The sequence below is a fragment of the Branchiostoma belcheri genome, unplaced genomic scaffold, assembly GCF_001625305.1.
Source record: "Branchiostoma belcheri isolate BF01 breed outbred unplaced genomic scaffold, Haploidv18h27 scaffold19, whole genome shotgun sequence".
In the NCBI taxonomy this organism is placed as follows: domain Eukaryota; kingdom Metazoa; phylum Chordata; class Leptocardii; order Amphioxiformes; family Branchiostomatidae; genus Branchiostoma; species Branchiostoma belcheri.
This window is the reverse complement of record NW_017803379.1, coordinates 780,638-805,336: the sequence shown is the minus strand read 5'-3', so window position 1 is coordinate 805,336 and position 24,699 is coordinate 780,638. Positions and strand designations below refer to the sequence as shown.

Here is a 24,699-nt window from a genome sequence, read left to right as displayed (position 1 = left end):
GCTGAGACGTCGCGACAGGAAAGAGACCAGTCACAGAGATACTGTCCGTAAAGGGGATGAGCCACGCAAACATGAGTCACTTACTCTGTGGCGAGTTCTCAGACGTCGCAGGACCTTTGCTCACGTACATCAAAGTAAACAGAACCGGTTACTACGAGTTCAAGGACCTACATATTGGAGTTGAGGGACAAACCATTAATCATCTTGAGGGAGGGTGAAATGACGCGTTCCAGTGTTGTAGCTTCCATTTGCGATGCCGTACTTCCTATCCTACAGTATATATACAATATTGTATGTTTTGCCGACGTATATTTGCTTTCTTTGAAATCCTAGCCTTACTAGGCGTTTGCGCTAACTTAGCTTTAAGTTACTTACTTGTATCTGTGTTACTATATGGAAGCCCTTAATTCTCTTAAGGTTTTACATCTTGGCACCGTTCTCTTAAAAATTCATGGGACCGGCTGAACGTTTTGGTGGCATATCTATAACGTTACCTCTAAAAACTGTTTGCAAAATGTGATGACTGGCTCAAGGTATAAGCCATATTGTCTATTTCATATTCTGTTAAGTTATATTTTGCGACTTCTGTTACCAGCAAGACAAGTTGGTAAACACAAATAAACACTTAGATTTTTTTCGGTAATCGTCACTGTCACTGTGTTGCGTTGAAGGCTGTTATATCCGCTGAAGTGTGCGAGTGCGGAAATAATAAAACTATTACAGGGAATTATCCTGGGGACAATTTCTTCAAGTTTGGTGCATCCAGCGGCATGACGTACGTGTAGTACGTGTGGTTGTTACTGGTCACAAACTCTGTGATACTCTAATGCTCAGGGCGATCAATTATTCAGTAACTATGGCTAGCTCGCCCACGTGCACACGTCATCGTTTCTTTTATTTTCAAAGACATCAAAATGTCATTGACTTTATCTTGCTTTCAAGTCAAGTCAGTGACAGCAAAATCATGTTGCAGGCAGTGCAAGTTTTTTTGGACTTGCGAATCTATGGCGAAAAGCACAGTCATGACAGTGGCCCTTTAGATTAGTGGTCTCCCAGCAGATGTTAGGGTGGATGTGAACTGCTGGGTTTTTCCATTCTCCCAAGGCAGAGGTGCTTCCGTGGCGTAAATATCCTTACTTATATCCCAAGGCTAAAGGTTAACGTATTTGCCGCGGGATAGCTCTGCCGTGGGAGAACGGGTTTTTCTGACAGCGTTTAAGAATTGTGCTTGTCTGTCAGAAAAGTCCGGCAGTCAGAAAATATTACGATCTTCCACCTCTGCATCATCATTTCATCCAAACGTTTGGATAACCTCTGTCATGTCTGTTGGATACCCAGCACTACCGTATGATCTCGTCCCCACCCCTTTCGCCGTGTATAACGGACGATCCCCCGACCGTGTCCTTGTGCGTGTACACATCTCTGGCGTTGTGGCCAGACTAGGAGTCAATGAACCCTCAGTCACTGGTGTAACGTAATTTACTGCTAGAAAAACGCCACGGACAATGCAAAGTCCAAAGGATGTTGTGGGAAAAATAATTCGTGAACGCATTTGTCCCTTCGCGTTGACGTTACGTTTTAAAACGCCTTTGTTACGTGTATGGTAAACAACGTTAACTTTACTAATATACAATTTAAAACGGTCATAACATCAGCTTTTGTTGTACAAACCGTAGACACAGCAACAACATAACAAGAGTGCAACCATTTCTACCTCCTCCATGGTGCAACACATCTGATCACATATGTTCATTGCCGTTGTGGAAAGAAGTAATGACCTAGAAAGAAATTAAAACGTCTCAATGTTTGCCTTCAGTTCAAATTCTTCTGTATAAGGATTTAAACATGTTTTGTTTGCGTTTTCGGTTTTTATATCTTATCCCGTTTAAAAGCCGCACATTCTTACGGCGCGGATGTACCCAGACGGGCGTCTCTCCGCTTCACGCACTTTTTCCCACGCACGCCGCGCCTCTTTACGTCATGTGGTGCGACGGTATCAGTCCGCCTGAATACATCAATGGCTTCCGTGACGACAACAAGTTACAAGCCACAACCTAGGCATTAGGGTGGAGGAGCGCCGTGTACAGCCTAGTCTGGCGCTACAGCGAGCTGTGCAAGCCTTTCCAACACCGGTCGCAGCCTGCTAGAGTCCCGAGAAGTGCCCAGATGTCCTGACCAGGTGGCCAGCTGGGTCCCCGCTTTTGTGAGGCGAGCTCGAGTCGAGCCGGGCTCTGACAGTCTCCCCATTCTTCATACTGTCAACAGTTGCCCCCCTCCCCACCTCTCTGGGATCGTCGGGGGAGAAGATTAGAAAATCCTCGTCCTCCCGCTGCCGGGTGAATATTTTTGCGTGCCTTACGGTGGTTTGTAGGAAATTTCTTCACCATTCTGTGCGCAAGTGGAAGCATGGGGGATCTCCAGTCCCCCAAACGCCGGGCGATCGTGGACCGACTGCGGGCCAGAATCGAACTCTACCGCAAGCATCATAACGAATGCCAGGCACGCGATGTCCAGACCCAAGCCGCTCGCCTCCAACAGGAGCGCCAAGACACCTTGGTACTTCACCAGAGAGTCTGTGACAGCCGCACCAAGAAGTCTAAAGGCAGCAAGCAAGAGCCAGTCACCGCCAAGATGTGTAAAAACGACGCCAACGCCGGCGGCTCCTCCTCGGCTGACCCCGAGGCGTCTCAGCCGCAGAGAAGTTTACTGCTTACGGTAAGTAACCTGATCGCGCGAACCTCCTTTCTTCTGGTTTCCAGGTCTGTTTGCTCGATCTAACAAAACAATAGCAGCGATATTGTTTTTATCGTGATCCCGGGCAGAAAGCTTCTTAATGTGCTGCTTGGTTTACTGGTTGAAGACTAAATGAAATGATGCATGTGATTTTTCATTTCTCTTGGGGGATCTTTAGGGGTTGTTACCGACCCCTCTAATTTAGGAAATTTGATAGGATCCTTGCCTGAAATATTGGTGTGGTGGGGGTTGAAAGAAATATATTAAATGCAACCTTCGGGTCAAGTCACCACCAGGTACTTTCTACTTTCTTGCATAAGATATTTTTGTAAAAAAAAAGAAGAATAGGGTTAAATTGAAGTTAAACTCCTTGCTTAAAGTAAGCATACATAAACATGTTTCTAGGGGTCATCTCTTCGTTAATCTACTATCTAGTCCCAAATCACGGTAATGCACATTTGTTGACAGTTTGTATTTTTTAACTAGTAATTTTTTCAAAAATAAGGTTGGAAACATGCATGTTCATACCCCCAGAAGGCCTTCTCAGTAGCTGCTAGGAAAATAAGGGTCACATTTGTAACAAGTTTTAAGAACTAGTCCTGTGACTTATATTCTTATAAGGTGATAGTACATGCGGTTTGCTAGGTTGTTGAAAATTCAAGTTCAACAAATTTAGGTAGATTCAGATAAATTCAGGTAAAACATAATGTTTTAGTGTTTTTGCTAGCAGAAATGGGTGGGACAAGGTGAAGGTGAAGGTGAAGCTGCTACCACAAATAGTAGTCAGGTGAGACCGTGGGACAGGAGAGAATATTATTTTAACACCTGACTTCATTGCCTTAGGCAGCCACGACAAACATCAGGGAGTACACAAAAATCTAACACAGTCAGAAAATTGTTGTATTTAATCCAACCATGGAGCTATAATACACATCCAACAAAAAGTGTTTTATTACTGTTCCGAACTTTGGAAGATACATCAGCCTTTCAGGCATTTTTTGTCATGACCTCAATTAAGTGGTCTGCTGGCAGGTTGATGAATAGATAAAGGAATAAACATACAAATTACAATGTGGTAACAGCTCATATTACATAGTATGACTATCCTGAAAAATCTGTGTAGTATTTTTACAAATTTTGATCCTACCCATGTTCCCAAATTGTGTCGTTTCAAGAGAAGCAAGAGGATGGGGTTATAAATGTATAGAAATTTAAGCTTCAACTTTCAAGTAATTCAAACTGACAACCATGAATGAAAACTTTGATTCAAGAAAACCACAGAGGAAAAGAAGGTGGCTATACAAGGTCAAGGTGCTTGTCACCTAGAGGTCAAAAATTCCAACTTGTTCACTGGAGTAGAAAAAATCCTTGGCTTTGATATGATTTCCTTGAAAAGAACCCTCAAAACACTTGATTCCCAGAAGTGGCAGGTGGCAAAGATTACTGAAATACAAAAGGATATGTTACTAATCTTATTAACTACATTCAGGCACCCCTGCACCTTGGCAGAATGGAATAGTCCATGAGTGTACAGGAAAACAACCTAGCCGAGTTCTTGGAAAAAAGGCAGAAGTTGTTGAGAGTTTGTTTAAAGTGACTTGTTGTGTTTTGTTTGTCCAGACACATGTATCAAACTCATTATAACAAGCAAAAAACACTACCTTTCCCCATACATGTAGTTCAAGATTGGCCCATGTTAGAGAGATGTAGACAACAACCCCTTAATTTTACTTCTTGGAAGAAGACAGAACTAGGAGTAAGAGATACTCAGACTGCTTTCCTGTTGGCCATAGTTCAAAGTAGAAAGGACTGTTTGCTGCTGTATGTGTAACCAGATAGGAAATGTTGCCTGTCAGTGTTTTTTTTTTTTTTTCACAGCCTTATGGTTTATTGTAGAAACTACAGTCCACAGTTGTGGAATGTAGCCTTTTTTTAACTTCTCCTTCATTGTAGGTGATAAAGAATTCAATACATATAAATATGCTGTGTTCTTCACAGTTCTTTAGCCCTCTGGGGTCATACATTTTCCACAGAGCTTAGCAGCACACCCTTACCACAAACCTTGGTGGTTTCTGAGTGGTTCAGAGATGCATGTTTACACATTTGGATGTGTTGAAAGATCTGAAGGAGACCGAAAATTTTTCTTGCCAACCTCCAACCTGGCCAAAATACTATTCCATGGCCCTAACCCTTAGCCAAAAATTTTTCCCCATGTCCCAATCCCCAAGTCAGTGCAGTAGCTCTCCTTGCCCATATTTACGACTTCCCTTCTGTGCAGAACTTTTCTCTTAGTTGTCAAGTTTGATATTGGACGATAGTCACAACTGACACTCTGTAGATTATATAGATTTTCTGCAAAGGTGTGTCTACCTTACCATGCATTTTTTCTAGGTACCCGCGAAGCAATCCTACAGCGAGATCCATACTTCTCACATATGTGCAGACGCCATTACACTGGCGACGCAGGCATGTCAGCAAAATGTTTGCTCGAGGCAACAATTTGGCATTCCATTTCGACACAGGAGACTCCAATGTTTTGTGCTCTTTGGCAGACAAATTTGTGGTCAGAATGTGGGCCTATGTTACTATAGACCAATCAACAGAAATTGCAGATTCATAAAGAGAAACAAAAACAAAATTTGTGAGGAAACGAGAGGGCTTTGTTTTTTGTTGGCATTATTTCTCTAATCCTTGTGCTGATACCATTCACTATCGGCTTGTGCCTAAGTTCATCGAAAGGCCAATATTGAAACTGTGTCTGTCTTTAGACAAAGAAAAAAAGGAAAAATGTAAATGTAAATACTTAGTTACTGTGTAATGCGTTTTATTTGTTTTTCATCTTTGCTGGAATAGATGATGATTCTGATAAATAAAAAATATGCGTGTTACGGTGTAGATCTGTTTTCGTGTCAACAGAATCGCAAGAAAATCAATGTCCATTATAGTGAAGATAAATACATGTACCTTTTTTAATGTCTAGGGAAATATCTTTACCAGCAAAGAGTTAGGGGAGAGTCAATTTACATCCACCCTTGCTAGGGGTCTGTCCTTGAGACTTGTAAGGTACAGAGTCAGTGCGCATTGTGTGACAAGGAATGTAAAATTACCTGCACCAGTAAAGGCATGTACAACGCGTGGTTGTATTTGTTCAAACGTTCTGTACTGGGTTGAGTAGCAAAGTCAAAGTGCCGACATCTACGCAGACACACCTACCCCCAATTGACAGACAGGATCTATACAGGGTTAACTGGCCGTGGAGACTTTCTTTTCATTTCTGGCCTCTTTTCACAGGAGGCAGCCCTGCACTGGGGATTCAATCCAATCTGACATCTCTCAAGCGATGGAAGGGCTCCCACACAGCATTCTAGAAATGCCATGTCAAGATCTCCTTGTTGTTAGTTCTGGGAGGGTTAGACTTGGCAGGACGTTGGTATGGGGGGATTGCGGTGTTGTACGTAAACAGAGCGTATCCAAGTTTATACTTGTTATACGCATAGGTTATCCGCTTGTGAAACATACGCCGGTATGAACAGTCAACTTAATCTTGATAATACTTCAAGGCATCGCAAAAGAGTCGTCCTTTTTTGCTCATTCTTTTCCAAAATTACACTTGAAAGTTGAAGTGAAGTGACAGTCTCAATTTCGTAGTTAATACATGTTTGTAAAGGGTGAGCTGGTTTATCTCTGGTTACATACTATCTGTCAGATCAGATTGTTTCAGTGTCCATGATGGGGAGTGTCTGACAGGAAAATTAAGTGTCATTAGATGGGTCATTAAGAGGAATTAATTATCAGTGATTAGTGTAAACCAGTCCATCCATCAGAAGTATAATGGTCCTGCCCTTATGTTGTCGAGACATGTACCTGGTATATCCGTTTGTCAGCAACAATTGCTTTCATCGGATGCATAGCATGATGCCTTCCATTGACACCCTTGTAGGAATTTTTTTTCTGAAAAGCATTTTGTTATGTTAGAATGTGATATATTTGGACACAACAGAAAAGGAAGCTGATGATGATGTTTGGAGCAGACAGACAAATGTCTACTTGTAATGTTCTAGCCGAGGGACAGTTCAAATAATACAAATTACAATGTATGTTTAAACCTTTGGAAAATTCAGTTTCCGCAAATACTAGTGCTTTCTATAGGCCATTTTTATCAGATTTTATTTTGTCACTGAAGTAGCTGTATTTGCCGAGGATGCCCTTCAACACGGTATTTTAAAACAATTTTTTCATGTATCCTTTGATAATTATTCATGATCTTTCCCCAAGCATGTCCAAACTCCATACTGGTAAGGACAAATGGCAGATGAAAGAAGGGTTGATCTATTCTTGGAAAATTGACCTAATTTGTTACACCCACTGGTTTTACCTGGTCTAGCTGCCACCCACTCAGCGATTGTAATTGGTGTTCGGTGTCTTCTTGTGTAGAATTTCAGTCAACAAGGATGAAAAACACTTGTCTGTACACCACAATATTTATAGCAACAATTATTTTGTTGTGGAAAAAATAAAACCTTATGAAAGGACATTCATGGTCTCTGTGGGCATAAAATTTAGCCAAGAATTCAGACATTTAGTCTATCAAACAATCATAATTTCCTGAATTGATGCATTATAAAGTTAGATTTTTTCAAATTTCATACCATTACTATAGAGAATTTGGTTAAAATTCTGCTTTGTCATTACTAAGTTACTACTGAACAGACTACAACTAACTCACAAGCTCTAAAGGTAAGAGAGGGTGCCACATATGTGTGTTCCTCCGTCCAGGGCTTTGTTTGTAACAGCGGGCTGTGTCCCAGCAGACAAATGCAGGGTATGAGTGGACAACAGGGCCAGAATACCCACCACATTCCAGTCTACATTCCATCCCTCTGTACCCCCAGCCCTCAATGAATCATCCCCTACTGTTGACCTAGGCTAGGCTCGCCGCCTACCCTGCCTATTGGTCACAAGCATTGTGTCAACAGGAAACTGGCAGCATGTTATGTTGTTGTTGCCAATTGGCCTCCAGTTTAACTATCACTAGTATATAACCTGTTATGTTATGTAAGCTACGTGCCAAGTAGGTTAACATTTGGTAGTCTGTTAAAATATTCCAGTTGTGTAGTGTTTCTTGTGCTGTGGTTTAAAAGGGCCTGGGTTTGCGATTGGAAAGTCCAGAGATTCTTCTACTCATTAGAGTACATTCCTCTGGTCATACAGAATGTATGGTGTGAAGTGGTGTGGAAAAATGACCTGGCTACTCAGACACTGATTCAACACCTTGCTATTCTTTCCTCTGTCCCTCCTTTACTTTTATGGCATAAGTGAAATTAGTAGGACATGCTAGTAGTGTCTTCGTAGTGTGTTGTGTTTATGTTAACCCTGTTCTTGTAAGTATATTTTGATTAGGTCAACTTGTCATGTATTTGTTATTTTAGCAATTTTTGTTAGAAATATTGACTAACTATTAGTTAAAAATTGGGCCCCTTCCAAAATGTAGCAAAATGATTGTTGTTAATTTTGTCACAAGTAAAGATGAAATATTATTATAGAATATTACCGTATTATGAATACTCTACTTCACATTTTTGATAGAAGTACCTACTCCTCCCCAAAGACTGTTAAAACAGCCTGTCTTTCCAGTCTTGGTATCTGTATGGTAACCAAGTGTTTTGCATGATATGTTTCAGTTGAAGAGAAAACTGGGAGGCTCTGGCAGCCAGGCTTCTGATCCAGCGGCAGACGGGGTGGAAGAAAACCACACCACGAAGAAGACCAAAACCAGCGAAGCAACCAACCAGTCGCACAACCTGCATGGCTTCCCGGTGGGAAACCCGGTGGAGAATGTCGGCGCCATCAAGCAGAGCCACACGCCCGACACGGTCATGAAATCCGAGGCTGGACTTGAGGATACGCGGACGCAAGACCACGCGGCAGAGGCGGCCGGTGCTAACTCGCACTCTCCCGCCACCAACCTGCCCGTGGAGTGCAAACAGGAGCCTCAGCTGGAGGATAACTCATGTCAGAATGACCAAGGTTTCCCTGATGTCCTTAACACCCTGAAGGCTGCTCTCAGCTCCAGTGACATCAACATGAGTGACAAAGACTTCATGAACATTCTGGATGAACTGGAAAACCCAGAGTGGCCGGAGGAAGACTTACGGTCACAGATTAACGAATTTGACAAGATTCTGGACAGTATAAGGGAAAAGGGGGATGCTGGGTTGTTGGATGGGGCTGTGAATGGGGAACAACAGGGCAGTCCATTCCATCCTGACCAGAAACAACAGATAGATCACATATTGCCCACCAGTGATGCCAGTTTCAGTAAGGCAGCACAGGACCCGATTCAGAACCAGTGCAGTCCGATGAACTTTGGCCAAAATGACCCCAACATGTCCACTCGCATGGGTAGCAGTCAGGATGGCGCAAGTGCAGGCAACCAGAGGGGGATGGTTTCCATGCCGCAGGAAAACGTGAGTCTGGCGGCAGAGCAGCTCAAACAGATGGCTGCTCAGAAGCAGAGTGGTACGGAGCACTGGAACACGTCCATGCCGCCCCACCAAGTGGCGCCTTGTAGAGTACAACAAGCCGTTCCCCAGTCCGCGCCCCACATGCAGGCGAACCCCCACCCCTGCATCCAGTCTCAGGCCCAGCCCTCCCGCACCACCACATGTTCCGGCTACATGGACGGCGCGGGGCCGATGGGCTCTCCCCACGGGTTCCACCCCGACCAGCAGCCCGTCATGCACCTGGAGCCAAACATGCCGGGCGGTCCGCTGAACAGCCACCCCGTACACTCCAGTCACAGCGACGTCAACAGAGCAGCGATCACGTCCCTCACCATGGCCAACACCAAGCCGCTCTCGCACTACTCCGGACCGGAGATGAAACCGCAGCTCCCGCCGATATCACAGATGCACGCGTACGGGCAGCAGGAGCCCGCCAGACCGCCACCGCCAGCGATGAAGCAGAACGTCGGGCAGTACCACCCGCAGCAGCCGGGGCCTGCGGGAAACGGCCAGTGGCAGGCGGCGCAGCAGCAGGGCATGACGGTGGAGCACATGCGGCTCCTCCAGGCCAGGCAGCAGCAGCAGCAACAGCAGCAGAAGCTGAACCTGCAGTACCGCGCCCTCCCCACACATTCCCAGGCCGGTGTGGACAAGACCAGCAGCATAGCTGCCAGAAATGCTGTGCAGGCACAGCTTCTACAGCGACAGCAGCAACAACAGCAGCAGCAACAGCAGCACCCAGGCATGCCAGAACACCTGATGGAACAGCACATGCAGAGCCAGATGCAGCATTACCTGAACCGGCCCCCACCGGACTACGGAGAGGCCACTGCACAGATGAAGGCACAGCAGGGCAACCCGAACTTCCAGGCCATGAAGGCAGGTGTTCCTGCTATGGGCATGTCTGGTATGAAGAGTCAGGCCGGTGTGGTCAATCCGCACGCTGTGGGCTTCAGGCAGGCAGAGGTGAAACAAGAAATCGGATGGAGCCAACCTCCAACAGCTTCCACCAACCAGGTGTTTAAACAGAACGTACAGCACATCAGCACAGCCAAAGCACACATGGACATGGGCCAGGCACAGATGATGCCGGGAGGACCAAGAGACAGGACACATTCCCAGTCATCCATGCAGGGATTCGGAGGGGACATGCCGTTAGATGGCAGACAGGGGTACAACCCTGGCCACCCCCCCACCACCCAGCCCCTGCCACCCCACATGGCAGGACCCCACTCCGCTACCGCGACCATATCCACCGCTCAGAGAGTGTACACCACCAGCGCGTGTCGGTCGACCTCAGACCAGGACATGTGGGCGCAATACCAGCGGGAAGGGTACGGCAACGCGGCGCCGAACCAACCGCCGACGTCAGCCGCGTTCACCAGACAGGGACAGTTCATGGGCGGCTCGTTCCCGCCGAACTCGCAGGACGGACCAATGGCGGCGCAGAACTATTCCAATCGGATGAACATGGCTGCCGCGCACATGAACCAACAACAAAGGCAGCTGATGGGGCAGATGCCAAACAAGGGCCAAATGACGATACCCCCCGGGGTGCAGATGATGAACCAATCAGGAACCAACATGGCGAGGATGGCGCAGCCAATGGCGATGGGGCAGATGCCGCAGTTGGCGGCGTACCCGAAGCCTTCGGGCACGGAATTCCACGGGAACATGGTAGAGAATTTACCGGACAGGCAGATGCCGATGGGACCAAACACGAACATGAATTATATGGATCCACACGATTTGAACTTCATTGACGAAGTGATTTTTGCAAACAAATAGTTTGTAGGAGACGTAACCCACACCACGCCACATGCTACAGACTCGAGTGTACATATTAACGGTTAGTAACGTCCGTGTTTTATCTTGGTCGACTTGACCAAACTTCCAGGACTATATTAACTGACATTGTAAGTGATGAAATCTGCTGATTTTATGTCATTTTTACTGGAACCCCTGTACAGCTCTGAAGAAATTGTAAGAAATTATCTATAACTTCACTCTCTGCATTTACTGTAGATTATAATAGATTTTCCTTCTCCGGAAGTTCTGTATAAATGTACCCAATCCATAAATCGACGAGGACTGCAGATTTTTCAAATTTGTCTGGTTCGCTATGCTTCTCCAGTTTTTTCTGTATAACTAAAGGTATGCTGCTTGCTAAAAGCAGGTGTGCTGACGTTACTTACCATTGGTCTGGCTGGTCTTGTGAAATTCATCCAGGTTTAAATTACCCTACTCTCGTTGATGGACTCACTGATTGTTGCTAATGAAGGAGAAACTTATCATGGCCATTCTGTCATCTTGACCGAGAAAAGTGTCATGTTTCATATGAACAAAATTAGATGACCATTTGGACAGGAGGTGAGCTTGGGGTTGGCTTTAATGTGTGGCAGAAAAAAGTAAAGGCTGAGAAAACCCCTGAATTCCACTCCAGTAGTTTGCAAGGCGGGCCAGACCTATGTGTGGTAAGCAAAACTGTTTCCCTATTAGTACCTAACATTTAGTAGCCTCATTTCCCAGTTTACATAATGGATTCCAAGTACCAAAACCATGATTGTTACATCTGAAAACTGTCGAAATAATGGTAGCCAACTTGATACTATTTTCCCACCAACAGTAAACGGTAAGTTAGCTGTACGAGGTAAAAGATTCTGTTAAGATGAAAGGCAAGGAAAACTGGCTATTTCCACATCAAGTGCCTTTTAAATTGGTTGGAACTACTGAAAGAGATTATTTGACTGAGAGAAAAGAGCTAGTACAGAATTGAAATAATGGGTTAAAATGAAAAAGGGAAGTACCTTGATAGCTTTTCCCACATTTTAAGATTATCAATTAGGAAAAAAGGCCTGTTGTGTGATAATCCCCATACATGTAACAAGCTTTATGTGTATATGAAGGAAGTGCTGAATTTTCTGTTGGTTAGAGTAGTTATATGTGTAATGTAGGCTGGGAAATGAAGCTACACACAGTAACCAACAGTGGAACAATTTGTACAGAATGGGCCCATTTTTGTTTGATGTGCTGAGACCGATGCAGTAAAACAACCATGTAATGACTAGAAGAGGCATAGCCTTTTATTTTGGAGCTAGTTTTGAGGATGATTTTACGAGCCTTGTAAATTATTTGTTTTGCCTTCACCAAGACTACATGTAGATTGTGGAAACGCATGCCACCGGAAGAGGAGCTCACTGTAGATAGAGCACTGGCAAGTGCTGCCAGAATAAAGAAAGTCGTACTTGAAAACTTGATGTTTCTGTTTTCTTTCTGTGCATTTGAATTCCCAACTAAGCATATCATAATATCTTAACAAGGGATTGAAATTCAAACCACGGTTTATTCCAGAAACAAGTACAAGTTAGGAGATTATTAAATATTCTCATAGTACCAGAATAAAAAGCCAATTTAGTAGCTTATATCAAACACATTGTGCAACAGACTAACAGTTACATTCTATATATTTTTGAAGGTGCTTTGTCCATATCAAAGGCACAACAAACCCCTATCATTGTCCAACAAGTATTACATAATGACTGACTAAAGCAACCATTATGACTTCTGTAGACCACAACTCAAACAGTTATTGTTAAGTCACCAGTTCTGGGTAATTACAGTCACATAATAGACAAAACACACTATAGGTGTGATTCTTCTAGGTCCAACTGACCAACATAGCAGCTGTGATGTTACATGCTAACACCTGTTGTAGAGATGCATCCAACCAATCCTGCTTACATACTGGTTAATGTGTGTACCAACAAATCACCCTTTGACACAGTAACAGTGGCCTAATGACAAGCATATGGTCTTAACAATAACAGCAATACATACTCATCAGTAATTTCATAGTGATTAAATGTAAAATTTATCAAGCCTCTGCATTTACTAACTTGTATTGCTATTATCAATTCAGGAATCTACATTAAGTTACATTTTGTTTTCAGCTTCAGAAGAACTTAATAAACATTATTTACAGAGGAATTAGACTAACACAAATCTGGCAATATTATACAATATGAAGTGTATTTAACTTACATTTAACCTACATAGTTTGTCATACAGTTAGAAACTTTTCCCTACACTATGCACTGTAACTGTACAATGGAGTCTACAATACTAGTACTACTAGTATCTAATTTTGCACAAGTATAAGAATGAGGTAGAAAGGGAAAAATGATCTACTGGGTATAGCTATTGATAATTCTCAGTAAAACTTCCAATATAAAATGTGACAAGCCAACTGCCTTTTTAGATGATCCTAAATAATCATCCCAATCCGTCAACAATTATCTGCATTTACCGGTAATATGCATAAAAGGAATACTGGTAGCCATAAAATCTAAGTCTCATAACTTGTGGTGAAAATGTGGCATCTTTACAGCTTGAACTTCTGCTGCATCTAAGCAGTATGATTGAGACTGATGATGACAAAAACCTGTGTCTTATGTTCTATCATGTACTGTACATCTGATTATGTCCTTTGATTACCTTTGCAGGTAAAGATTCACCCTTTCAGGTGTCCACTGTTTAGATGATGTACTCGTCGGAGGTGTCTGAATTCCTTGACTCGCTGTCGAACACAGAATCATCTATCCTGGTGGAAACCATGCCACCAACCCCGGGTCTCTGCTGTATGTTACTTATCACATAGTCTTGTGCCGGCCTTCTTTTGTCTTTCCCAGAACTCAGCTTCCTTGAGATGACATTCAAAATCCCCATGCCTGGAGACAGCCTTCCTGTACTTCCTTTACTGGAAGACACGCTGCCTTGTTGTGGATTTTTGTTTCTCTTAAGGCTCGATTCTCCGTTTGCTTTGTTGTGAGCAGTCTTTTTCTTACCTGGGACAAACCCAGGGTCTGTCAGGTAGCTGATGTCATTCATGACATCACCATCAAGGCTTGGGCCATTGACACCGCCATCTCGACGATCAGAAGGAGTTTTGGTCAACTGTCCGAGCTTACGAACAGTGGCCAGTGAGTTTTTGCTCTTCTTTGGTTGATTAGTTGGCATGGTGCCCCCTCTCCGTGCCTCCTGTAGCTGCTTGATCATCTGTAGGTCTTCAGCTGTCACGGTATCCAGCGGCAGCAACAGGTCCAGCCCACCCCTGCCCGAAGTCGCACTCGGGGAAAGAGACGCATTGGAGCTGCTACCTGTGGGAGAGGTAGCAGAGCCGGTCTGAGAACGACCCTGTTTCCGGCGCATCCGGCTGCTCGCACTGGACTGTGGACTAGAAGAGGACAAGATCTCCGCCTGTATCCCCTGGTCCACGTGAAGCGGTGCGGCGTCGGTCTGCGTGCCATTGTCGCTGTGCGGTTGAGCTCCAAACAGGAGTGAGCTGGTCAGCTTCAGCATGGTGGACTTCTTCTTTAGAGTGTCTGAACTCTCCTTCACCTCACTTTCCACTACCTGCAGGGAGAAATGATCAGTGAAGATGACACTGATGCTTGTAGAAATTGTGTACCTTCTATACAACCTGTTTTGAAGTTGAATATACATACATTCTATGTACATTCAATTCTGTATTATTGTGAGCTTACTTTTTTATCTAGTGCTATAGCCTCCAACAGGCTTCGGAAAGCAGCTGGAAAAATTAAAATTGGCCAAATGGACAGATGATATGCCAGGGGAGTTGGTCTGCACTAAGAGAACAATTTGCCACTCCTGACTCCGCTGGCATATCAGCTATCTACTAGTATATGGCCAATTTCTACTCTTTCCAGCTGCTCCCAAAGCCTGATAGAGGCCACTAGTATGCCGGCACCCACCTGCAGGTGTGAGAGGATGCCTCTCAGCGCCCCCGTCATCTGCTCCAGATGTCCTAGCATGTTCCCGAACACCTCGTGCTGGTTCCGCACCATGTGCTCGAACTGTCGCTCCACCAGCGCCGTCAGGCTGTGCGACTTCCGGGGATGGCGGCCATCTTTGTACGACAGGTGCAGCATTTCTGTATCGTCGTCTTCTGGAAGTAAGTTTTCAGCACTTATTGGTTAGTCAGTTGGCAAATTCAGAGGAATAGTGTTCAACACATAATAACAGGATCACTGTGTATGAAGTTTTGTTTCCATTTCCTAGTCAATCAAAAAATCATTGGTATTGTCAGGTGCATCCCCCAACTGTTAGCTCTTACAGATGCATTCAATACAGTCTTTTATGTCTAAGGTGTTGCATATGAAATTGTTTTCTGCCCATCTACATTTAGTTTATCTTCTTGGTTCAGTTGCCCCCAATTCAACCCCAACCCTAGCTGACACCAGTCTTTCTCTAACTCGGTTGATCTACATTCGTAACATGCACAACTTCTCACCCCAGTCCCAGTCCATCCGCTGCTTTGTAGATGAGACCAGATAGCGCTGAACTACATGCTGCTGGGCGATCTGATAAGGAAAAACAAGCTACTTTAAATTCACAATGTTCATTCAGGCAATAGATTTTATACATCTACATGTTTTGTTTTGGCTGGAAGACACACAATATAGGCTTATTTTCAATATCTTGTATCATCAAATTGAGGCGGATCATCAAGTACAAGTACACATGTATTCTTCCTTATTATTGATTCTTACTGATATGAACATTTAATGGGGGTTTTCTGTGATATTTGCAAAGCTAGTTCCAGGAAAGCTCTGTAACACTATTATGTAATACTGAATCTTACTTGATAAGTTCTGTCTGACTGTGCAGGTAGATTTTCTGTGATGTCCTCACCAATCTCCACATCAGCACCTGACATCTCCTGGGTCTGAACAAAGGAACGGTGATGGTAGAGTCAGACATTGTTTCTCAGACATTTTTTATATCAAATTGCAAGAATTGACCAACCCATATGACCTGAACGCTTACAAAGTTAACATTTTTCATCTATTAACATTTGTACCAAGGCTACTCCTATCCCTGAGTGCAAACCTTGGTTGGAGAGTGGTTGGGAGCAAATGTGTGACACTTCATGGACTATAACGACACAGCCATTGTGATAAGGATTCAAGCTGATTAGATTCAAGATCCTTACCTTTCTTTTATTACAGCAGCAGCATAGATGTCTGTAGACAGCCCGAGCAGCATACCAGACAGACTTGGGGGTGGGCACCAGGTTCAGGGGAGGTGGGAGGGTTCCTCTGCGGATGAAGGACAGGTACAGCCTGGCCTGGGCAAACTTCAGCTGGGTCTTGTAGTCTCCCTGTAAGAATTTTCATCATGACATTAAAGTGTTACAATGTATAGTCAAGGCTGTAAATGTGACTTATGCATATGACAAAACATACTACACCAGGCCATTGTGATGAGTTTTGGTGGCTCCTAAATTGCTTTCCATTGACCCAAGAAGACTGTCTAGTGTCTACAGTGGCCACCTGTTACTTAAACTTTTTACTTCAAGTCCCTTGATAGACAGATTTGGCTGAAATGATACTGATAGATATGGTCTTGTCTTGCTAGGGTCTTACAATGCAACCGGTTCCAAACATACAGGAGTGTCATGTGTACATGATAGTCATTTACACAATAACTCTTACATACTACTAGGATTTAGGAAAGAGAGCTACTTTGAAATAAAATAGATGAATGCTAGTACTTTCTTGTTGGAATCATAGAAAACTATAATGTCACCTGAAACATTTGAAAAAAAAATGATGATATTCACTTATTTACAATTACCTTCTCATCACTGCAGGTTGCATGGTTGAAGACGACAGCGATCAAACTGAAGACAGCGATGACAACGATGATGTAATATGTACCATACAGCAGCCAACCTGTCACCTCAGCAGAACGCTCTGAGGAGACCAACAGGTTGGTAGGAGACCCGGTCACAATTTGGAGTAGGGAAGAGAAGGTTCTGTCCAAGCTGCAAAAACAAAATTTTTGTCAGCTCTTTTTTTTATATTTGTGGCAAACTGTGGAACGTGCTTAAAGCTTGATACAATTTATGTACTTTTTTTGTAACTTTTACACTAACTATAAAACTTTTTATTATAATGTTAATTTTGGCATAAGTCTCTGTTACAAAAGAAAGAGTTGAATTGTGTCATTTCATATTTCATATGGTACACTACAAACAAGATTCCTACAGTCCAAGAAATGTTGATTTGTACACCACAGACTCTAAAATTTCTAGACTAATGGTACATGTATCTGTATTAGTATTACTCACCTTGTGATGTGGATGTTTCCACTGTACAGGAAATACAGGTTGAAGATGGCAAAAAGGAAGCCAACAGCTACCAGGAGTAACATCAGCAGGAACTTCACTATCACTGGTATGCACCGCTCTGAAAAGGTGAGAGTAAAAATACATTTTTTTCAAACTGTAAAATTTGGAAAATACATGTAGTTGAAAAGAATTGTCAAGCTTCTTATTAGATTAAATCAAAATGGTTGTTGACTTTTGAATGTCTACTGAAGAAAAAAGAGCATCTTAAGAATAACATTTTATACCACCTACATTAGACCCTAATATAAGTATCCTAATAATTACTTACCTACTGTGATGGACAGAGCACCAAACGAGTTGTTGAGGACAAGGAACTCTCCAAGGCGCAGGAAAGACAGGACATTTGCAAAGGCAAACAGGGACTCAGCCACAAAGACAGGATCGCCTGAGTTCCACCGATCACGATCTACAAAAAAAAAAACATTATTGTCAAACTGAAAGTGATATTTTGGCAGGCATTGAACCTGTTACTTGACCAATTACTACAGGTCATGTGTCCTTTGTAGAACTTGGATCTGTAAAACTGAAGGCTATAAGTTCAGCTGAAACTGAATTTGTAATGATTTCTTGTTGAAAGGAACATTTCAACATTTGACAGTCTTACCTCCAACAAGATGATAAAGATGCAGCATTGCCACCCCGTCCTTGTTCCTGAGCAGGGCGGTCCTGTCCTCCTGTTTGAAGTAGTTCTCAGCCCTACTGGTGAAGTAGAACATGACGTACACCAGTACAAAGTGTGTGATGTACAGGGTGAGGGAGAGCAGGTCGATGAGCTTGTAGGGACTGCTCTTCCAGTACCACGTCCACTTCATGTGGTAAAGCTGCTTCACCTCCTGCCATAGGAAACCTGAGGGTGTAAAACACAACGTGTAAGACTTTCAAACAACAGTTCCTGAAATTTAGCCCCTGAGAATGATACATGTAAGATGAGAAACTGTCACAGTCACCATGATTGTAACAGTAATATGTATACGGTGCAGTTTGAACATCTAACTTACTTTTGCCTTCAGTATTACTGTATAGCTGTTTGACTGTAACTCACCTAATACCCAGATGGACAGGAGCCACTGTATCACCCCAGGAAACGTGGACCTCCTCAGAAAAGCGGCCCCGCCCACCAGGTCCTGTGGCAGGTTGTAGTCAGCAGCTGTCACTTGCACGTTGTCTAGCCGGGGCGACGTGAGTTTCTCCACCGTTACCAGACACACAAAGACCAGAAACGCCACATAGGAGGCCAGGTACATGATGCACTTAACCACTGGTGTCTTCAACCACTTCCCAAACTGTGATCAGAAAGAGGAAAATTCCACATCATCCCTAATAGTTCCATAAGAGAAGTCAATTTAGAAAATGTATAACAAACATAAAAAAGCCTTGTCTTGAACAAACCTTATTAGCTGAGAAATAGCTTGTCTACTAGTAACCGGCAAATCAGCTATTAAGTTTATGGAAGAAACAAAAATGCACTTGAGCTTGTTAGATCGTAGCAAAATTATAATATTCTTGTGACACCTTGTCACAAGAACATTGTGTTACCTAAATTCACCAGCCTTGTTTCAATGTTCTCAACAGTACTAAATCATATGATACATTCTGGAGTAGTAACGATATGGCTGAGCTGCATACTGAATCCATGAACTGTACCTTTCCAGTAGGCATGAGCCAGTAGATCAGTGCGAGGACAGGTAAGGTGAGAGCTATCCCGACTGACACCAGGAGCTTCAGTACCCAGCCCAGCTGCCGCCAGGTCTGGAACCTGGAGTGCCACATCTGCTGCAAACAGTGCTGACTCAGGGGGTGCGATATAAACTAGAGAAAAGAAAAAAGCAACACATCAATGTTTTGTTTTTATATTCCATATTTCTTGAAGTTAATGTACTGATTTGGTCTCCATTGTTTTGGATTTTTAGGGACAAAGTGTTACACTGTGTAAAACTCTTTTTCCCATCTTTTTGGAAGAAACACAATGTACCTAAGTCTGATCACAATAAGGATATATGGAGGTCTTAGAGAGAGTGCACTTCTTATAGATCCATCATACATATTTTACAAGGACTCACTTAATAAAAAAAATATAAAGATAACCACTGTGTTAAATGTATGAGGACTACTTTCTTTTTGTTAAAATAATCCATTGTCACAAAAAATGTCAATGCAGAAAACATCAAGGCACATTTGATCTGAAGCAGCTCACAGCCTGTGAACATTAAAATGCCACAATGCACTTTTGCCATGCAAAAAAGTTGCAGTTTACCTTTGTGCTTACGACACAAAAGAATGATGCTCTTCTCAGCATAAAGGAAGATACGTGTCAAATCCTCTAGATGATTGGGTATGAATCTATGAAAGGCTTCCGTCCAGTTTTAAGTCTATTTTAGATACTTCCAGTCTTAAGGTTCTTGGGAGTCTTTCTTGTCTATTATTCTATCCCCAGGGCTTATTCAACTATGGGTGCATGTGGTCACTGAACTGTGAATTTTCCAATTACTTTTTATAACAACATTCTATGTTTTCACAATATCTTTCTTCTACTAGGCAACTTCAACACACATCTCAGTCAAGTTTTCTCTATTTCAGATGTAAGAATATATTTTTATTTTCAAGCTTGAGGTGGCATGAGAATTAAGTCAATGCAGACAGTGAATTGTTTGCTTTAAGGTCAGATATTTTCCGTGTCACTAGGAGTGTGTATAAACAATGCTTTTCTCATAGCACCGATGACCTCATCTGCATCACATTCAACATACAAAATGTACTTTGAAACATGTCTAGTGTGAAATATTTGTGCACCCTAATGCCAAATTAGGCCATGTTGATTTGATTATATGGATGACATCCTCTGGGAACCCCAAAACTGATGCGCGCGTGCGAATAAAAAAAAAGGTTTTGCAAAAAAAAAAAAAGTTGCTTTCACTATGAAATCTACGTGGTCTTGAAGGTTGAACAAATGGCACAGAATATGTTATGGCGAATAATCTACTCTTCGAATTCATTTCTTTACATTTTTGTCTTTTTTTCCTTTGATTTTGGCATTCTACGACATTGGTATCGTTTCTAAATGTTTTCCTTGCAACTTATGGTATATTTTTGCTCATTTAGCAACTGTTTTGCATGATTTACAGTATGGTTGAAAACTTTTTTTTTTTTGGAAACGGCCGAAAATTCATGCGCGCGCGGATGTCATCCATATAATCAAATCAACATGGCCTTACCTTGAAACAATCAAATAGAAAATGTACAATGATCATGTATTTTGTTTTCACTTCAGTACCATTCTCGTGCCCCCAGCATGTACATTCAAAAGAGGTTGAACTTCTCACCTTCTGCTGGTTACACTGCACTGCCGTCTGTAGTCTCCCCACCCCAGGGGAGGTCTTGTGCCCCTTCTCCCCCTCTCCTCCCCCCACCGTCACCACCATCTCTTCTTTAGACCTGCAGTGATCCAACAACTCAGACACAAATGTTTCCAGTTTGACCAGGATCCTTCTGTATTCTTCCTGTGTGCAGAAAAAGGTGAATACACATCAATATGCTGTGGGTAGCAAGAAAAGTTCTGAGAGTCACAAAGCAACACACTGGTTAGTGGTTACACAATCAGGCAGTTAATAGATGTTGGTATGTAAACATTGTAACACAGTGTACGTAGGGTCTAATGTGGCAGGTGTTAACAGGTGGCTTTAGTAGTGGTTGCTGATAGAAGCAACCTGTGAAATATTTCAGAGTTGTCAAAATGACAAATAAGGTTCTAAGAACTCTTACCATTTTTTCATGTTTTCAAACAAGCCAATTTTCCTCTAGACCAGCGCACAACAATGTATTTGTTTCTTAAACCTAGCAACCCATTTGTCTCATTGATTATATGGGTAACTCTTTCACTCCACCAATTGTTATCATTATCTGGCCATTAGCCATAAGTAGAGATGTGCCTACCATAGTTATTACCAGTATGTCAGGGGTTTGACACAGTGAATTTTCCGAGACAGTCTGAACGAATGACCCGAATTTGTGATTTGAATGATGCTTATTGAAAATATTGGCTTGTCATTTTCTGGTGTTGTTTCAGCTGCCAGAAATGAATTACCGGTAGTGGTGAGATGGTCCTGTAATTCTTTTGACTCATGTAACACAAACAGATACATGTATACTGCTGTATCATATATAGAAATCAAACAAACTGTGGTGACCTGAATTCCTTCATACCAGGGATTTACTTTACATAGTATACAATGTATTGTGGCTTTAATTTTGCAGCTATCAATGCTAACCACTGGGGTATACAGTCAATGCAGCCTGGTTTAGATAAACTACATGTATCTGTATAACTATCATTAGATTATACAGTATGGTTTTGTGCAGTTTGACAATTTTACAATCTCACCTTGTGTTCTGGTTCTACTGTTGTCACCTTCTTTATCTCCTCTGTCAAATGAAAGGCTCGTGCTATGGGATCCCTGCACGTTAGTGAGATGTACGTAGGACTGGCCAGTGCCCTGTATGTGTTCAGCCTCCTCCGGGCATATCCAAAACTGTCGCTGTCCCGGTTGTCGACACACACTTGGCACGAGCACAAGTAGTCGTGTGGGTTCGGCACCCGTAGTCCCCGCGTGACCAGAATGTTCAAGATTTCAGTTCTGTCCAATTGTGCTGCTAACATGGTCGCTGTCATTTCATCAGGAAACTGAGAGTTCGATGCTCGCGATATTCTTCGATCTTCTTCATCCTCATCGTCCAAACGGTCATCGTACACCGCCTTGACCAGCACATCAGTAATGCGAAGATCGTTTTTGGCAACTGCAACTAAAAGGGCTTCTTCTAGATGTAACAGCTTACATTCATCAGTTTGGAGGAGTGTCTTCACTATGTTGATATGTCCATTCTGTGCTGCTAATAAGAGCGCGTTTCTTCCCATGGTGTCCGTGCAGGTAACATCCACATCGCCTCTGTTCTGGAGGGCAGTTCTTACATCAGTATGGTCGCCCTGAATTGTCGCCACCAGAAAGCGGACTTCGCTGTCAGTCAGTGCATGTGCAGGTGGATACCCTCCCTCTTGGCTGCCCGCCATCTTTCTTTTATTCCTCTCAACCTACAGATACATAAAACAGGAGCCTTACCAGTCAGTAATAAAGTAAATAGGGAGAAACATCACAGAGCAAACGTAAACAACACCTTTAGTAAACAACAGCTCCTGGAAAGTAAACGTTGCAGAGCACATCCCACCAAGTGGGTTAAGACTGATAGGACCAGTTCATCACTTGATCTGTCGGAATGTAAACATTTCCGCAAACTTGATGAAAATGTTGAGCAAACAAAACAGTCCTCATGTTTCATTTATCTATCAAACAGAAAACTGCAGATCCTTGAATTTTGTTTGTACAATATGTTTATTGTGATGTAAATATTTCTGCAAACAATTTGATAGCAATATTTAGAGTTTTTTTTTACCCATTTGGCAAAATTGTTGACCAAAATCCAATGATGAGAATGCAATGTTTACATGGTCATGTCAGTACTTCATTGTGTTACAAACCAGAAGTTGGTTGCAATGTACACCAGGTTGGAGGGGGAGCAGGGCAAATACAACATTAGACATGATTGGGTTATAATGGGGAAATGTACAGTCCTAGACTTAGACTGAGGAATAATACAAAAAAAAACGTGAAAAAACCTTTGGAATGAGATTTAGACCAACTTACATGCCAACATTGCCCACTTGTTAATATTTTTGATAGATGTTAAAATCAGATTTCAAGTTATTCTCTAGAATCCTGTTACCAGCTCTAGTCTAGATTCTACTGTCAAGCCCTTTGACTTCTTATCTGTTTCAGACTTAATTGAGAGCTGATCACTTCTGTCTACAGGGAGAGAAAGAATGCCAAGGATAAGATAAGTTTGACGATCTACTCTAGCCATAAGTACCAACTTTAAATGCCACAGCTACAACTTCACCCTTCAATGTTAATCTCCAAGCAAATGAAAGTATCCGGCTCATTCCTGATGTTTTGCACGTTTTTTCAACATTGGCTCTCTTTTCTGCTATTGTATTTTCTAACGGCTCCCTTCCTTTAGGAAAAGTCCCTTAATTGAATGTTAACGTAAGCTCTTGAAGAAAAGAGAATTTCCTTGCAACAAAATTCTCTAGACAGTGTGGTAGTTTTGTAATTTTTTACCCAATCTTGACCAAACTTTTGCTGACAACATTTACAGAAATTCCCTCCCAACCCTTAAGCGCCTCTCGTCCCTGTACTCACGGAGAAACCACCGATGCAGTTCAGTTCCGCTTCCTTCCGAATGCGCTTAACTTTGGCCTTTGAACGAGCTGCAGTCTCCTGCTCTGTGGGAAATGTCTCTCCCAGCTGAATCTAGGCCAAAAGGTGCACGCTACAACAAAACCTAGTGCCCAAGCTACGGGTGAAAGCAAAACAGGCATCCCGAACCCCGGCGTCCTGGCACTTAAGTCCGCCGCCCTTTTGTGTGTGAGAGCCAGGTGAGGCCGGGAAAAGGGACATGACTTATTTGTTGTTCTAGCGCCATTCCTTACCTTTACACGAACCACTAGTAGTGTAGTCTCATGACTCTAAGCAACAAAGGCATCACCCCTGTCACCTATCGCCTACAGCTGAGCGGATAGACAATTAGAAGCGAATTACACAAAATTGTCAACAAATTCGCACGTACCTTTTGTTCCCTGTCATCTCTCAAAACATTGGCCAGAACAAACAGAACACTCCTCAGCGGTGTTGTGTACAAGAACGACTTGTGTGTACTATTTTACGGGGTAATTTTATGGATGATTTGAGGTTTTTACGTATGACACCAATGTAGCATGGCGCGTTTCCTCAATATACACACAACAATTCAATAATAGAAGAGACAGCGACGATTCAAATGGAGAAGAACAAGGTGTGCGGTCTTACCTGTGCGACGCCCGGACGCCAGCGCGACTCAAGTCTAGAACACGTCCTGTATCAGAAGGTCTTTAGTAAGGTTAAGCACAGACACGGAGTTCCTTATGTAGCTGCCGCATACTAATAGAATGACGACACACTCGACGGTTGGAATAGTTAATTTGCGGGCGACTAGACCGACTTGTTCTGCGAGTTCTGGTGGTGCGGCCGGGCCGGGGGCGGTGTCTGTGTCTTAGGTGTAGGCGTGTGTGCGGACCAATGCAAGGGGAGGATCACCCGTTTCAGGCCGGGTGGCTTTTGTTTGTCATCACAGTCCCGAGGGGATTTCTTTGTATAATCAGACATA

General features: G+C 43.0%; 2 protein-coding genes across 2 annotated transcripts; one reads left to right on the top strand and one right to left on the bottom strand.

The window, feature by feature from the left end:
* Positions 1-1,974: 1,974 nt before the first annotated feature.
* On the top strand, positions 1,975-12,491 carry LOC109467853 (mastermind-like protein 3). Its single transcript, XM_019765955.1, has 2 exons — positions 1,975-2,715; positions 8,415-12,491. Exons 1-2 carry the CDS (start codon positions 2,407-2,409, stop codon positions 11,022-11,024), a joined length of 2,919 nt encoding a protein of 972 aa, XP_019621514.1. The 5' UTR covers positions 1,975-2,406; the 3' UTR covers positions 11,025-12,491.
* Positions 12,492-13,769: 1,278 nt separating this feature from the next.
* Positions 13,770-24,598, bottom strand: LOC109467738 (short transient receptor potential channel 3-like). Its single transcript, XM_019765789.1, has 14 exons — positions 24,363-24,598; positions 21,827-22,531; positions 20,769-20,945; positions 19,093-19,257; positions 18,491-18,731; positions 18,053-18,295; positions 17,717-17,854; positions 17,389-17,506; positions 16,893-17,088; positions 16,249-16,416; positions 15,898-15,981; positions 15,547-15,616; positions 15,008-15,201; positions 13,770-14,648 (listed from the first exon to the last, which is right to left on the bottom strand). The coding sequence occupies exons 2-14, from the start codon at positions 22,508-22,510 to the stop codon at positions 13,770-13,772; spliced, it is 3,357 nt and encodes a 1,118-aa protein (XP_019621348.1). The 5' UTR covers positions 22,511-22,531; positions 24,363-24,598.
* Between the last annotated feature and the right edge of the window lie 101 nt (positions 24,599-24,699).